The sequence below is a fragment of the Rutilus rutilus genome (genome assembly GCF_951802725.1).
Source record: "Rutilus rutilus genome assembly, chromosome: 16".
NCBI classification, from domain to species: Eukaryota; Metazoa; Chordata; class Actinopteri; order Cypriniformes; family Leuciscidae; genus Rutilus; species Rutilus rutilus.
The window spans coordinates 4,057,760-4,073,911 of NC_140224.1; the positions used below are offsets into that span (position 1 = coordinate 4,057,760).

The following is a 16,152-nucleotide window of genomic DNA, read 5'->3' on the forward strand; positions in this document are numbered from 1 at the left end:
CCCTCAACAAAGTCATTAGGATTTTTTCTGTTGACTTGTGTATTATTGCAGAAAATAAGTTCTCTGACCAAAACAAGTTTATGATTCTTACATGTTTTGCTCATCGTGATAAGCTTCACTTTTATGAATTTTGAAGCCTAAATACAATCGTCAGAAGTAAAACGCTTAAGTTAGGCTACACACCGCAGTCACATGACTCCAACATCACCACCATTAAGCTTCCCACTAAGAACTCTTTCAGTCTCAATGTTTAAAAACATTTTCCCTGAAAATTCACGTTATAATAGTTTGAAAGAGCGCCATTATAAACAATTTCCCCAACAACTTCTGTAGTCTCATTTAGACACTTTTCAAACTTGGTATTACTGGTGTATTTTATGTCACAGAATGAAATGTGATGATATCTTGACCTTGATTTCAGGCATTTAACCCATTGACTCCAGGACGATTGAGCCGGAAATGCTAACATGTTCATTTCCAGGTTTTAGCCTACAGAAATACGTCATCCACGCAGCATTCTATCATAATTTGACAAAGAATAACTTTGTTACAGTGTAATTATATATTTAAGTACTGAGTAATATTAATTAACTACATGTCCTTACTATAGGGTTAGGGTACGATTAGGATTTGGTTGAGGGTTAGTTGCATGTAATTATGCATAATTTACAGTTATTCCTACGGTAAGTACATGTAACATATGTAACAAGGAATTTTGATCGCTTCCTTGGTTTTCCAGGTTCATCCTTTTCTTCTTTCGCTTCCGCTCTGCCATAACCATGGCCGCCACCACAGTGACCATCACAGTCCCAGTAATGATCAGGACGGTGGCCGTTTCTGCGATACACAGCTGACTGTGCATCAAACCCAGAGAAGCTCCGGCCAGTAAGAGCGGAGAGTGGCACGTGATATTCACGTAATCGTCCACGTGGAGATGCCTGACGCGGAGTATCTTACTGAAAACACGATGCAGATCGCAGTCACACGTCCAAGGGTTCTCTGACATCTGCAGATGCGTGCTGGGCGTCTTAAGGTTTAAGAATATCTTGAACTTCAGGCTTCTCAACTGGTTGGCTTCTAAGTTCAGTATGGTGAGGGTTTGTAGGGGAGCCAGAGCTTCCACTTCAATCTTGGAGATATTATTGTGGCCCAAGAGAAGAACCCCAAGACCTTGTTGCATGGACAGCATTCCTCCTTGGAGAACCGTCAATTGATTCCACGCCAGGTTAAGGTGCCTTAGAATTGTAAGTCCACGAAATGCCCCAACTTCAATGACCCGAATGTGGTTGTGACTGAGATCTAACCTCTCCAGGCTTTCTAGGTCCTCCAAGGAGTGGGTCTCAAGACGCTCCAGAGCGTTGTGGGAAAGCTTGAGATCTTTAAGAGAGGTCAATCCTTGAGAGAAATCTGGAGGAAGGACACAGAGCTCATTGTAAGCCAGGTCCAGCTTTTCCAGGAAGGTCAGAGAGGAAAGAGCCTGGAACAGAAACAGAGCACAATCAGCTAATAAACCTTTAAAATTGAAATTTAGAGACCAAAGAGAGAGGCAGAGGAATGCATTTTTGAATCACATTTGAAGGGATGGTTCACTCAATTCTGTAGTCATTTACACACACTCCTGTCGTTCCAAACCCGCATGACTTACTTTCTTCTGTGGGACACTTACTTTTTTTTTTTTGCCCTTGCAGTGAAAGTCATAGGGGTGCAAAACAACATTAAAGGGGTGGTTGATTATGATTTCAGTTTTCTAACTTTAGTTAGGGAGATATTTTCTGTTAAAGAAATTGCTTTTTAAGGACTACAACAAACGGCTGGTAGGGACTACATGAGCTTCCTCCCGGGTTAGTGACATCACTAACCCTAAAATTTACATAAACCCGCCCCCGGAACACGATTTATAAATTATCATGACAGAAAATGCTACTCTGTGCCGGGAGCAGCAGCTCATTTGCATTTAAAGGGACACACACAAAAACAGCGTTTTTGCTCACAATTTTAACATGCTATATAAAAATATCTGTGGGGTATTTTGAGCTAAAACTTCACATACACACTCTGGGGACATCAAAGACTTATTTTATATCTTGTGAAAAGGGCATTACACCACCCCTTTAAACACTTTCATTGAATGGACAAAAAACACAGATGTTTTTCAGACATCACAAAAAACTTATTTTGTGGTCCACAGAGGAAAGTCATGTTTGGAAACATCAGGAGAGAGACTAAATAATGACAATTTTAATTTTGGAGCGAACTATCCCTTTAAATACACTTAAAAATAAAGGTTTTGTAAAAATAAAAAAAAGGTTTTATAACGTATATATAATAAAGATTCTTTATCGGCATCTATGGTTTCATGAACAACCTTTAACATCAGTGGAACCTTTCCATTGGATAAAAGATTGTTTATAGTGCAGAAAGGTTCTTTAGATGATTAAAATGTTCTTCACACTAGAAAAAAATGGTTCTTTTAAGAACTGTTCACTGAAAGGTTCTTCTGAGGAACCCAAACAACTCTAAAATATAGCTTCCAAAAGGTTTTCATAGATGCCAAAGAAGAACCATTTTGGTTTCCCCCAAAGAACTTTTCAGTGAAAAGTTTTATCTTCGCGCAAAGAACCTTTTTCCTCTATAAAGAACCTTATGTGCAATGGAAATGTCGCAGGGATACTTAAGTTTATGCATGTATATGCCAATAAAGAACCTTTATTTTTAGAAGAACCATTTCTCTTAATCTGACAAACCTTTTTCCACATAAAAAAAAAACTTTTGTGCAATGGAAAGATTTCATAAACTTTAAAGGTTCTTCATTGAATCATCGATGCCAATAAAGAGGCTTTATTTTAAGAGTATAGTTGGGAAAAGAAATTCGTAAAGACAACCTATATTAAGCGCACCTGAGAACGAACCACCTGCATGTTGCTTTGTGAAAGCAGAAGGACCCGGAGGACCCATATCCCAGTAAAAGAGGTACTCCTCAACTCCGACAGCTTATTCCCACTGAGGTCCAGGAGCCACGTGCCATGTGGAATACTGTGGGGAATGTGAGTGAACCCTCGGGATCGACAGTCCACCAGCGCAGATGCTCCGTAACAAGAACACTGATGAGGGCAGAGCTTTGAGCCTCCAGCGACGAGGAAAGTGATGGGTAAAAATACGACGCAAAGCATCTTCAACTTGAGCTCAGAGATCCACATCAAAAAGCACGCTTGTCTTGCTCGTTCTCAGTGCAGAACCGTCTGGTTGAGCTGAAAAGAAATGACGTTAACTGGTATATTCCTGTATATCTATCATTAATTTTCAAACGGTTTGCAGTCTGAGATCTACAAGGATTTGTGGCTTGGCATGAGCACTCAAATCATATAAAAAGCTTAATCCTTTAATCTGTTTATCATTTCACACAATCAGCATCAGAATCCATCATGTTGGTCAACATTCTTCATGGCCAGCTATCACATTTCCAAGACATTCATTCATGCTTAAAGAATTACAGATCTAATTGTACTTACCAAAAACTGCACAAGCCGGCCTTCAAGAATACGGAGCGACTGGTTGAGTTGAAACATGCCACGCTCGTATCAATTTCCATTCAAATTCAATTAAGATTCCTTCTTTAAACCTTTACTCGAAAACTGAACAATACTACATTTACACTTAGCAGATGCTTTAATCCAATGAGGTAAGTCTGACATCTGCAGCCTTGGGTCTTGTTCCACTACTAATAAAGAAACTCAAAGTTCTGATTTCGATCTAAAGCAAACTGCACCTGGAAGCAGAGCGTCCCGCGTGCAACCCTGCTTTTGAGTCTCTATGACCTGGACTTGATTTATCCTCAAAGCACATTGCCTCACTCAAGAAACAAGAGTACTTAGTACATACTGAATATTTCATTGAACTGTCCATTAATTTCTAAGCAGGAAGTGTAGTTTTACAGTTAAGCATGTTAAAGATCTCAATGGAAACCCCAACAGAGCGTCTTACACCATGTTAAATCTTTGACGTGAACCACGGCGAGGTGTTTCGAGATGGAGACGGGTGCCAGCAGTGTGAATGAAACGTGCATTAGTTACAGAAATAATCTAACCTTATTCAAGAACAATAAAGACCTTTTGACACTAATCCATTGAATAATCCACTGAAACTCTATTCGTGTAATAAACCCAAAGGTTGCTAATGAGGTTTAAGATATTTGAGCAATAAACCTTGCTTTAATTACATGTGCACCTAGAACTACTTTTTTTTCTTCTATTATTCCCCTTAAATGAAAGAGATTCAACGTGACAAGAAAAAAGCGTTCAATTGTACCGGCGAAACCCATGCAGCATGACCCGTCTGGTTAAATCATTTTGGAAAGAAGTACTAGCATGGTATGGGAAATAACATGTGCTATTTGTTTCAAATAACACATGTTAAAGTCATCACACGGCACATTTAATTAAAATAGCATCCAATTATATCGGAAATAAAACCAGTTAATTTTACTTCTGGTTCAACCATCTTGGCACTGCAACATATTACACTATGGTATACTGGTTTGGCAAATGTAGAAAGTCATCTAGCTATTCCATGTGTACAAAACAGGCGCAGAATATTGTACATAATGTGGCATAAATACCAGTTTGGTAGCCAGCTATACTGTCCACTGCTGTGTATCAGCGTTTACTGTGTTTTTTGCAAAACGAATAAAATGCTATTTGATCAGAGCAGGTGTGAAAAAGCCACATAGCTAAAGTGTTTCAAGCATTTAACGCTTTGATTGAAAGGGCAAATCATTTTAACTCCTTTTGCAAGCATATTGTTTCCAAACACTTCTGAAAAAGCAACTGAAAGTACAATCTTACAGTCAGAATTTTTGTTATTTTTATTTTAGAAAATGTCCTTTGTAACATGTGGCATCTGAAGTCACATTTTGTTTAAAATACAGAAAAGACAGACACTTGTAGAACATAAACAGCCAAAGAAAGAAAAAAAAAAAAAAGAAAAAAAAGTAAATAAAGCTAACAAGCTTTTCTGACTGGTTTGTTTTTTCTTTTTTTTTTTGACAAAATGGAATAGAAGGCGAAGGAGGGATGTAAGAGAGAAGAAAATATGAAAAGCTATCTTTAGATGAAACACAGGAGGAGGAGGAGGAGGAGGAGGGAGAAGAAGGGGCAGAGGGGGGATAAGACACTGTTAGTCAAAGAAACTATGGTTTGTTTGATGGTTGGTGTTTTAAATTATCTTTATAAAGTCTAATTTAGAATGATCTCTTTTCACTCTCATGTTTCTTAAAACATTTTTGCTTTTTTTTTGTGTGTTTTTTTTTTTGTTTCTTTTGTTGATCTTCCAGACCCTAGGCCCTTGGTGCATCCACCCTCGGACTACGACGCAGAGGGGGAGATGAGCGCTGGTTTGGACCAGCTGTTAGGCCCGTGATGCCCGTGGTGCCCTCCCCAGATGAGCCATACCCCCCACTCAGGAGGATAAAGACGAGTCCTTCTGTGTTTGCTGTGCTTGTGTACGCTGCATCGACTTCTGGCTTTCCACATCTCTAAAATGTTTCTCAACCTGAAAAGAAAGACACACAAGTCATAACAAGCAATCGATACGTGTCTGCTACACGACCCAAGCCTCACGGGTCCCGAACAACTTGCGGGTTTGGGTTAGTTTCATGAATATCTTTGGGATTGTAACTAAGAAAACCTATACAGGAGAAACTCGAAAAATTTGAATATCGTGCAAAAGTTATAATTTTGATGATTATGGCTTACAGCTTATGAAAACCCCAAACTCAAAATCTCAGAAAATTTGAATATTACATGAAATAACAAAATAAAAAAGGATTTTAAATACAGAAATGTCGGCCCTCTGAAAAGTATAATCATGCATATGCATATGGTTACATATACTAAATATATTAGTGAAATACAAACTTTTGCACGATATTCTAATTTTTCGAGTTTCACCTGTATTTTTTGTTTGACTACATTCAGGATATGTACTTTATTAAAATGAGCAGATGAAATAAAAAGGGAGTTCATATATCTGACTGCTTGTATTCATTGATGAAAATGAAGCCATCTGCATTAATATTGCATCACATCTTGATGCATTTGTGATTTCGAGTCAAAGACATAATCGAATCATGAGACCAGTGACGATTCACACTTCTATTGCTGGACAACAGGTGAGCCAAAGGACAGCACAAAATGATACATAAACCTCTAAAATTACGATGCAAGCAATAATGTGTGTGAAGTGAATGAGTGTACACACTGAGCACAGCACCAGGAGTACTATCCATAAAACACTAGGGATGTCCCGATCCGATCCACGGCATCGGTATCGTGCCGATACTGGCCCAAAACGCTAGATCGGATATCGGAGGGGAGAAAAAAATGTATCCGATACCTATGATCCGATACCCATTAGGGGTGGAATGGTACATGTATTCGTACTGAACGTACGTTCGGTGCATGGATTTACACGGAGAATACATGGTATAAAAATAAATAAAACTGGCGTGCACATTAATGTAATACTGTTAGATACGCGCATAGACGCGGGAACGCGCGTCTGTATCGCTTCAAACGCTCGCTTTATCATTATACGCGCGCGGCGCGTCCTATTCGCTTTGGACGCGCGAATGGATTCAAACTGTTCAAGCATCGAACTAGACGCGATAGACGCGAATTTGACGCTCTATTCACGTTTGGTGTGAACGCAGCAAAATGAACAGGCTGTGATTGCAGTGCTGGAGTGTGTGTGTGTGTGTGTGTGTGTGTGTGATGTGTGTGTCAGAGAGAGAGGGGCACGGGCGCGATCGAACAGTGGAAACATTAAAACACACTCCGTCATTTTCATACAGGACATCATTAAAACTGCAAAAAGTGTTTAGCTTATATTTGTGTAAAACACAATGTGCTTTTGTCAAACTGTAAACTCTTGTACAATTACCAAACATATCTCAAGGTCTTTTGAATAAAGGGTGGCAGTCTTTCATTATCAGCTGTTGTTGTGGACTATATACTGGAGAAGTATTTGTACTCCATTTGAGTGAGATGTTTTTATGTGGCTAATTGAGCAAAGTGCTTATATATATATTTTATTTTATTATTAGTAGTATTAGTTCAAGAATAAAATACAAATATCGGATTGATATCGGTATCGGCAAATAGCCAAAGCTGCGGCATCGGTATCGTATCGGAAGTGAAAAAGTGGTATCGGGACATCCCTATAAAACACTGCATGAAACATTTTCTACTATTTGATATGTATTTTTAAAAGTTTTAAACCTTGGGAGATGACATGATTATGATACACGAATGAGTGAAACTACGAATGAAATGAGCACAGCGCGCTCTTAAATCAAGCAGCCGCATTTCCCTCGCATCTCTCAGACGTCAGCTGCTATCAACTAAAACAACATCATTCACATTTGCTACTGTTAGTATAGAAATGTTTAAAACACTGTACAATATGATGAATGAATGCAAAGTGCAAACTATATGAATGAAATGAAGCGCGATAGGAAGTCAAATAGCCGTCTCTCTGAATCATACACATTTTCTACTCGTTTATTTCTTGATGTGTCTATGTTTTAAACCTCGTACGATATGATCTTGTCATTTCAACCAATAAACAGCTCAGCAGTTACGTGCAGTGTGGGTCTTACAAACCTGGCTTACGGTAGCAAGTATACAGACACATCTCTCTACAGCGACGGATTTGGGGTTCGGTCTTAAACTTCAACAGTACCGGTCAGGTTCGGGCTTCAGTTTAAAGCCTGTGCAGACCTCTAACGCAGATGCACCATCAAACATAGTCTGATCCATTGTAGAAACATTCAGCGTATAACACAACATATATTAAAAAAGACACAACTAACTTAAGTAATATAGTGCAAAATGCACCTCTTCTGAGTTATTCTTTCCAGCTAACTAACGAGCTATGGACAGTGAATCGCTTTCATGAGGTAAATGTAACTTCTTGTGGTTGGCGTCTTTCTGCAGAATTTGAATGCGATTATTGAATGGATGGTGTGCAACAAATGTTTAGTGAAGTGACTGAAAACAGCATAGACTTAAAAGATTTATTTATTCTTGGGTTTAAAAGAATCAACATCAGTTGATCAAAATGAAGGTCGATTAAAATTAATATTATCAACCCTGACCCAACGGTTGCATTCTTGTAAAGTCACAATTTACAATACAGCCTTTTATTACACTTTTCGAACTTAAAAGTGCTGAGTTGCAAGGAAACATCCGCCATGTCATTGCCAATTTTGACAGAGATGAGAGTGAATGATAAAACACTTGTAGATCAAATGGTGGCTCGTGATTTGAAGCATTATTTCTTGGATACAATTTGGCTGCGAGGAGACTTCGTTGACACTTGAAGTGGAAAGCTAACAGCAGCTTTTCCATTTTGTTTATGTCTTTCAAGCATCGACTTTATTATCAGGAGTCAGAGAGATCTATTTAAAATATCCCACATTTGACTGAAGACTGCTGGTTTAACTTTTAATATTTAGGGTTGTAATCTCCCAGTCGATTAGTCGATTATTTGGTTACGATTATTAGTCGATTATTTGGCCAAAATTCTGATTGGTCGATTTTTTGCCGCGCTCATTTCATCAGTTTTACCGCGTTCATTTTTAATCAGTTTTTCCACGTTCATTTCATCAGGTGGAAAGCACTAATTGCTAATGGGGGTGTTTCTTTAGAGCACCCCTGTTTCACAGGTAACAGTCTGTCTTCAGAACACCCCCCTTGTTTTCACGTCTTTTGGATTAGCCCAACCCACTGGAGAAGAGCGACAGATTGAAGAAAGTAGGCTACAGAAGGTTTGCTGAATATTATTATTTTATTAAAGTGGATGTGCCATTTGTGTTTAAGAGTAAAAGCTTTAAGTTAATAGTATATTCGTGTCTCAGCCGCGAAGTTGAGCTCCTATGTTCAGCGGCCTGTGCGAGCTGCACAGAGCGGCTGAAATGATAGTGTCTGTCAGTTATTATAATACATATGACAAAAACAATGGTCTAAATTATGTTGCATATTCCTCAAAAGTTCTTGTGATGACATCACTAGTTGACAACATAGTACTATTTTCGGAAATCATAGGCTATGATATTGCGCAGGTGCACGTGATGCAGCGCTGTCAGAGCCGACAGACTCGTGTGTCAGACTCATTTCAGTGCAAATTAATAAGGTCAAAAACGATTTAATATACTGCAAATAGCCTACTAGTTTTTTATGTTTATTTATAATTCATTTAGGCGGACAACAAGGCTACCAAGTACTGCGCACAGTGCACAGCTAATTAACTTTTTTAGTCGGAAATTTCTGGACTTCAGTCGACCAAGATTTTCTTTGGTTGATTACAGCCCTATTAATATTCTCCATCTTGCAAAACCTATGGATGCCACTGGAAGAGAGCTCTTAACGCATTACTGAAATGAAAGCTATATTACTGAATTGAAATATATTCCGTGATACTCACAATTTTGCGTATATGACTTAGAGCACTTCCCTCTTTGCCTTTGCAGTTCTCCACCTGGTACGGTGGTGAGATTACGACGTCATCCATCACAATGATGTTCTTCTCCTGCCATTTACAGTCTTTGATGCTGGAAAACAAAGAGATCAAACATCAAACTCAAGATGGGCACACCCGCAGTGAGCAATAACGCTTAAAATGATCAAATGATCAAAGAGTAAAGGCCCCGATATACTCACGGCGAAGCTGTTTTTTGTTCTTTGCTTTGGGGTAAAAAGAAGTTTGAAATACGTGAGCAGCGGAACACTGTTAGCGAACATCCTGACGCCGCCCATGCTACTGAAAGCGGCGTTTAGATAAATATGTGCTGCATGCGTGCTTTCCTTTCAATTAAATCAACATACAACAAAAATGACAGCGATGATGAAACAGTGAAGAAAGCATCTGATCATAGCGATGTGGATGTTTGCACAAGCTCTGCAATTCGGCACTCCAGTCATGTTTATTTCTATACCACTTTATGCAAGAGATTGTGTTAAAGCAAGCAGCTCTACAGTATTAAACACACACAAAAAAAGTGTCAGTCTCTTGCCATTAGAATTACAAATTAATTATCTACTATAAAGCGGCTCTCCAGTGTGTTCATGTTTTTACTCACAGATGTCTGACCTCGAGGGGCTGAACAGAAGAAATGAACCAGAGACGATTTCCACAACAAAGAAGGCGGAGCCTCAGATCCACACACACCTATTATGTAATCATCACGGACCAATGGTAGTTTACCAGCCAGGGGTGCGTTACTATGGTCGCAAGTTCCTTCATCTCGTTACTAACAGAAATCAGTGGAACTTGCGAGTGACCATAGTTGGCTAACGATGCTTTTTGGGGAAACGCACCCCAGAGTGAACCTTTCCGGAGTTTCGAACTCCCGAGACAAACACGAAACACACTTAGTTTTGGCCTGTATTTGTTTGAAATGATGTCACACCAGTTTGTTCTTCGATTTTGCTTGAAGTATATCGGGGCCTTAATATAGAAACATGTTTCATGCTTAAATGTTTAAGCTCAAGATCTCAGTAAATGATTGTGTTTATTGAAATCACATTTAGACCTTGCACTTTAATTCAATCCTCATGCTAGACCGCACGAGGGGCGACCACCTTGTCAAATGGAGAATACAACTTCTAGGCTGTAGATTTGACTAATCTTTATCTCACATGCTTTTAAAACTCAATTCATTCGTATTAATCATTCATTTAGATAAATAAAAAAACATTTTTTTACAATACAATAATCCAATTACCACTTAAGAGAAGTTTAACATCACTTTGGTTATAGATAAATGAAGACTTCGTCTTATATTTTATTTCTCAATGGAAGTAAAGTCTTACGTTTTGTGTATAGTCTGGAATAATTGCTGGCCCTCAACTGACACCCCAGCACTGATTGCATAGGCTTGGGACAACTTGTCTTCCTTTTCCGACCTTGCCCGACTGGCAAGCTGTAAAACAAAAGATGTCAAAGTAAGATATCGTCAGACAGGTATCATCTCAATCATGTATTATTTACTATCTAGTACATGTGTCAAACTTCGCTCCTGGAGAGTTTAGCTGGAAACTGCTCCAAAACAACTGCCTGGAAGGTTCTAGTAATCCTGAAGGTATTTGCCGTGTCTGAAATCGCCCCCTATACCCTCAATCACTATTCCCTACATTACTCCACTAATATAGTCCACTTGAAGGAGTGAATGAAAACGAGTGGGTGAATTCGGACACAGTGCGCCGGAAGGGCTGCCGCTTTTGCATAGTTTGTGCTTTTGCAGTTTAATAATCATTTGAAACTTAGCAAACTCTCAGCTCTAGTAGTAATGAAAATCTTGAACTCATGAAAACTATGTATAAACTTTGATTAAACAATTTAATAATTAAAAAGGAATTAATACGGTATGATATTACACTGTAGCCACATTGGACCAGGCTGCGAGCACCATCATCTGGTAAGATGTGGGAATTTATTCAGCACACGACTCTCATAGTGCATTATGGGTATTCTCTAGGCGTTGAGCGTACATCAGTTGTACACTCATTATTGCGGTATTTAAGGGTATGGGGGAGATTCGACAGCACTTGATTAGCTGGTCGTGTTTAATTAAAGTTGGAGCTAAACTCTGCAGAACAATGATCCTACAGGAACTGAGTTTGACACTCCTGATCTAGCACAACATGTGAAATGTTTTTTTTTACAAACCACCATGGCTATGTTCAGACTGCCAGCAAAAATCTGATTTTATCCAGATGGGTTTTTTTTTGTGGAAGTTTGGACAGCTTTTTATAAAAATAAAAATAAATTTAAAAACCCACACAAAATCAGATTTTTTCTAATCTGATTCAAACCACATTTGGAGGCCAATGCGATTCCAATCAGATTTTTACAGATGCGTCTCAAATGCTTGGTTCAAATGGTCTTTTGCATCACTCTTAACGTGACATACAATTATAACATCAAAACCGGCAACGGAAATGCTTAAAGTATTCATATGGTATGTCCAAAGATTTTGGGTCTCAATATACACCAGTCTCCACCACGACTCGACAGGGCGCTTATTTGGAGAGTGAGATGATGCACCTAATTTTCCCACATCCGTTTTGAAAGCGATGGGTGGGTACGCCTACGTCCTTACCAAAGGAAGCCATGCAGATAGGCTGGTTACGTCTGGACACATTTGATCAGTTGCGATTAGTAGTGCAGACAGTCTGCCTGAAAAGATCTGATTTGAGAATAAATCCAATTTGCCTGCAGTCTGAACACCGCCGATACAAAACAAATGACTTCAAAAATCACATTATTAGCTTTCTACCATTTAAATAAGTGTATAGCAGTGCTGATGGCGGTAGAACTGTTTAAACTATTACACATGTCTACTGTGGTAGATAAAACTGCCTGGCTATCAGTGGGAGGGCCTGCTTTCCTTTGACACAAGAGAGTGCTAAATGAACAGGAGTAATGTGAAAAACAGACTTTGAAGCAACTGCAACTAAACTTCCTTGTCTGGCATAAAAATGACATTATTATGCAGTCACAGGTGTGAATATATTGTCTATTTCTAAGAACCATTGAATGTGGCTCATCTAACCAGAATTTATAGTCATTGTGCAACATCTCTAGTGCACAACACGCTTTTCAAGTTGCTCCAAAATGCTTTCTTTTTGGTTCTGTGCAGGCAGGACGTGTCATCATTGTGTGAACCGTAACAAAAGCCCTGTATCTGTTCGGTTTGATATGGACACATGTAGGCTGACATTGCAACCGTTGCTACTAAGTGGACATGATATTTGGAGTTTGACATGCATTTGACATCAACAATTAAACAATTAATCGACTTCATTTTAATGAAAATGTATTCATATTCCTGAAAATTCCCATTCCTAGTCAGTACTTTCCATTTCCTAATACTATAGTCTAACTTTGAGTGTTTTTCTTTTGAAAATGTCTAACATGTACAATAGACATTAATAAAGGTAATACCAATAGGCCATACCAACTATATTGTCATATTAAAGGTGCTGTAAGTAAGAACGACTGCAGTCCAAAGTCAAAATATCAGAGACCGTTGTTTCTCCCGCCTCCTCAGACTCGACGCTCACGCGGGTTGCCAGTTTGAGGACACGCAACAGGAACGAGCGCAAATGAGGTTAATGACTTGATTTAGCCACGTTTTAATATGCTCTTGTTCACAGAGATTTTTTAGATGGATATTAGGTTTTATTATTTTGTCTGACAGTTTGTTTGCTTGTTTCCAAGGCTGCGATACGCTGTTTCTCCTGCTAACTGGCATCGCGGGGTGTCGAAATACTATTGGCTGAACTCTCAGTGGGCGGAGTCACACAGACCAAAACAAAACCCGACTGACAACACGGAACAAGGTTAAATAAGTGGCTGTGTTTTTCAGAGAAACGAGTGTATGTGAACTTAGCATGTTTCCTAAATATCTGCACACATGTTATGGTATGCTTTAGCAGAGTAAAAAAAGTTACATACAGCACCTTTAAGTGTTACCATAAATTAAAATGACTCATTCCAGTATATAAAATTGTGATCGTAGTGCACCCACCCTTGGTGCATGCATTTTGAACGCAATATGTGATCTTACCTTGCTAACATTCAAGGATGCTAGAGGAGGAGGAGTTTCAGTGCGGTCATTAATTATATCCACATCTGAAACATAGGCTAAGTTGATCAAGATGACGTCGCTGAGGTTGGGCTTTCCGCTGGAGGAAGGACATTCTGACAGGAGGGTTAAGGATAAATCAAACGAAGACATACTTATGCAGTTGTTGTCTCTCAACAGGTAGGTGTTGAAACCTCCTGTTTAGGAAATGACTCGGTTTACTAAACATCAAAAGCAGTTACTGACACACACCTGTTTAACAACACACCAAAGACATTGAGCGGTTCAACTACCACCATCCCCCACAAGGTTAGATGACCATTATTCTAAGGTCTAGATGTAAAATACAAGCTGAGTAATACATAAAATGAAACCAACGTGAGTGATTGGTTGAGCAAGCCTACAAAAAATAAGACGGGAAAAAAAAAAAGTGACAAGTGATGTCATACCTGTCAAGGCGTCAAACCATCAAAACCACATTTAAACAAATGTCAGCACTGAGCAGTGACACGTGGGATTTATAGAAATCTCATGAAGGTCAATCTGAAGTGTGACAGGCAGATTCAATAATTCATCACTAAAAACTACTTAGAATCTTCATCTTCATCTTTTGTAGATACCTGAAAAATTGTAGAAACATCCACCTTGAGATTGTGGTGATGTGAAATCTTCAAAGATTTTTATTAAACCATGCCAGGTCAAAGGGTGTCAACACTTCTGCTCACCCTTTAAAATGCCATGTCGAAAGATGGAAGCTATATTTCAGCATTTCATTTGGGCGGAAGGAACCTGTTTGTGATATTTATATTTAGAGCATAAAACGTATAGCCTAGTGAATAGTGTCATCCTTCCAATCTCAGCATTCACAAACTCCCTTATTTGTATAGCATGGTCAAAAAATATGAATATGACCATTCAGTCTGATATTATTGATCTGAGAACAGTAGAACTACAGACTGCATGTAGTATGATGGTAAACCAGTGTTTATGCTACGCAGCCTGGGCATTATTAGCTCTTACAGGGAAAAAATAGTTTATAAACGATATAATATACCCTATGAGAGCTGCCATTATTACACTGGAAAGGCATTAGCTTAGCACGCAAGGCTAATATTGTCGGTCGCGAGGACATGCTAATCAACAAGCTAACCACAAACAACACTTTTCCAACACGTTTTCAACTGTGAACCCACATCAAATCAACTAAACACAGAAAACACCAAGCGACAAACATAGCTGATCGTGACCAAACACAACATAGAAGGTAAACGAAGCAAGAATAGGCGTTGAATGAGGCCACTAGCGCACACATAAACACGCTCGCGCGGAGCGTCAGTTTGACACAGTCCAGCCGTTTAAACGCACATATCCGAGGAATAAAGGATACTCAGAGTCAACATCTTGGACGGGTAATCGAAAGCCACCACCTCTCCCTGCAAACGTTGGCCTAAACAGGTGAGGCAAGAGACATGGCTCCCGACACTGAAATACTCCCCCGGTCCAGGAGCCGCCATCTTCTCCGCCAGGGAAACCGGAGCGCGAGCTTTACGTAAAGGCACGCGACGTCGTGACTGCTACGAAAGCAGTGGCACGTCAGGTGACAGGAAAGAGTGGAGACACGATTATCCTTCTATATATATATATAAAAAAACTTAATAATAAATAAATAAATAAATAAACTTACTACTCTCGTTTATTCAAGAGTACTGGTTAATTAGAGATGGACAACATAATTAAAATTCTTATTTTATTTGAGAAATATATATGCACATACAAGGCAAAATACATGTAAACTGTACTGGTACCACATGGTAGACTGTTTTCCAGATCTTTCATGAGTCTTTAATCTAGATGAAGAACAATCGTAAAGTTGTTAAGACATCTATCATTGAATAAAATAACAGATGCATAACCGACGTCTGATTTAAGATGGATTTATTTTTATGACTTATTCCTCTACTGTGAATTCAATAAAACAATCTCAACTACAATATATTCGTTTTTTTAAAAGTTGTATTTATTTAAGAATTAACAGTCATATTATATAGAGCAAACATTATAGAGAACCGTTCAGAGAATGTGAGATAAATAACAACAGAATAACAGTATAAAAAATAAACACAAAAATGATTTTGAAAAGTTTTAGAATAGGCTATTTATTGTTTTCACAAGTTTCTTATTTTGTGTTGTGCTTAAAAGGGTTTCAAAGTGTATCTTGAGATCAGTGTTACAGAAAGTATATATATATATATATATATATATATATATATATATATATATATATAATGTAATATTATCGATTCGTTTTTCTTGACTTCAAATTTAACTTAATTCAAATTTAATTTAAGAGCCCGTTTCACTGTTCAGATAATTATTATTAATTATTATTAATTACTTATTAAAAATTAATAAGTAGGGCTAGAATAAGGTGAACTGATAAAACCTTCGCGGTAAGTTCGAATGTGCAGATGATTCAAGTCCCTTATTTGAAATATGCGTTTTAGTCA

General features: G+C 38.5%; 2 protein-coding genes across 2 annotated transcripts; both read right to left on the reverse strand.

Annotated features, from left to right (window-relative positions):
- Nucleotides 1-618: 618 nt before the first annotated feature.
- Nucleotides 619-3,429, reverse strand: LOC311305716 (uncharacterized protein). The gene is made up of 2 exons (XM_084433523.1): nucleotides 2,898-3,429; nucleotides 619-1,477 (listed from the first exon to the last, which is right to left on the reverse strand). Exons 1-2 carry the CDS (start codon nucleotides 3,195-3,197, stop codon nucleotides 656-658), a joined length of 1,122 nt encoding a protein of 373 aa, XP_084289649.1. The 5' UTR covers nucleotides 3,198-3,429; the 3' UTR covers nucleotides 619-655.
- Nucleotides 3,430-4,837: 1,408 nt separating this feature from the next.
- lsm12b (LSM12 homolog b) lies at nucleotides 4,838-15,251 on the reverse strand. The gene is made up of 5 exons (XM_084433524.1): nucleotides 15,033-15,251; nucleotides 13,628-13,761; nucleotides 10,869-10,978; nucleotides 9,481-9,607; nucleotides 4,838-5,547 (listed from the first exon to the last, which is right to left on the reverse strand). The coding sequence occupies exons 1-5, from the start codon at nucleotides 15,157-15,159 to the stop codon at nucleotides 5,455-5,457; spliced, it is 591 nt and encodes a 196-aa protein (XP_084289650.1). The 5' UTR covers nucleotides 15,160-15,251; the 3' UTR covers nucleotides 4,838-5,454.
- Between the last annotated feature and the right edge of the window lie 901 nt (nucleotides 15,252-16,152).

Coding starts and splice junctions, on each gene's coding strand:
- LOC311305716 (XM_084433523.1), bottom strand. CDS start 3,197: ATGTGGATCTCTGAGCTCAAGTTGAAGATGCTTTGCGTCGTATTTTTA. Junction 1,478..2,897: donor TGCAGGTGGTTCGTTCTCAG/GTGCGCTTAATA, acceptor TTTCTGTTCCAG/GCTCTTTCCTCTCTGACCTT.
- lsm12b (XM_084433524.1), bottom strand. CDS start 15,159: ATGGCGGCTCCTGGACCGGGGGAGTATTTCAGTGTCGGGAGCCATGTC. Junction 13,762..15,032: donor GTCCAAGATGTTGACTCTGA/GTATCCTTTATT, acceptor CCCTCCTGTCAG/AATGTCCTTCCTCCAGCGGA. Junction 9,608..10,868: donor TTCCAGACTATACACAAAAC/GTAAGACTTTAC, acceptor TTTGTTTTCCAG/CATCAAAGACTGTAAATGGC.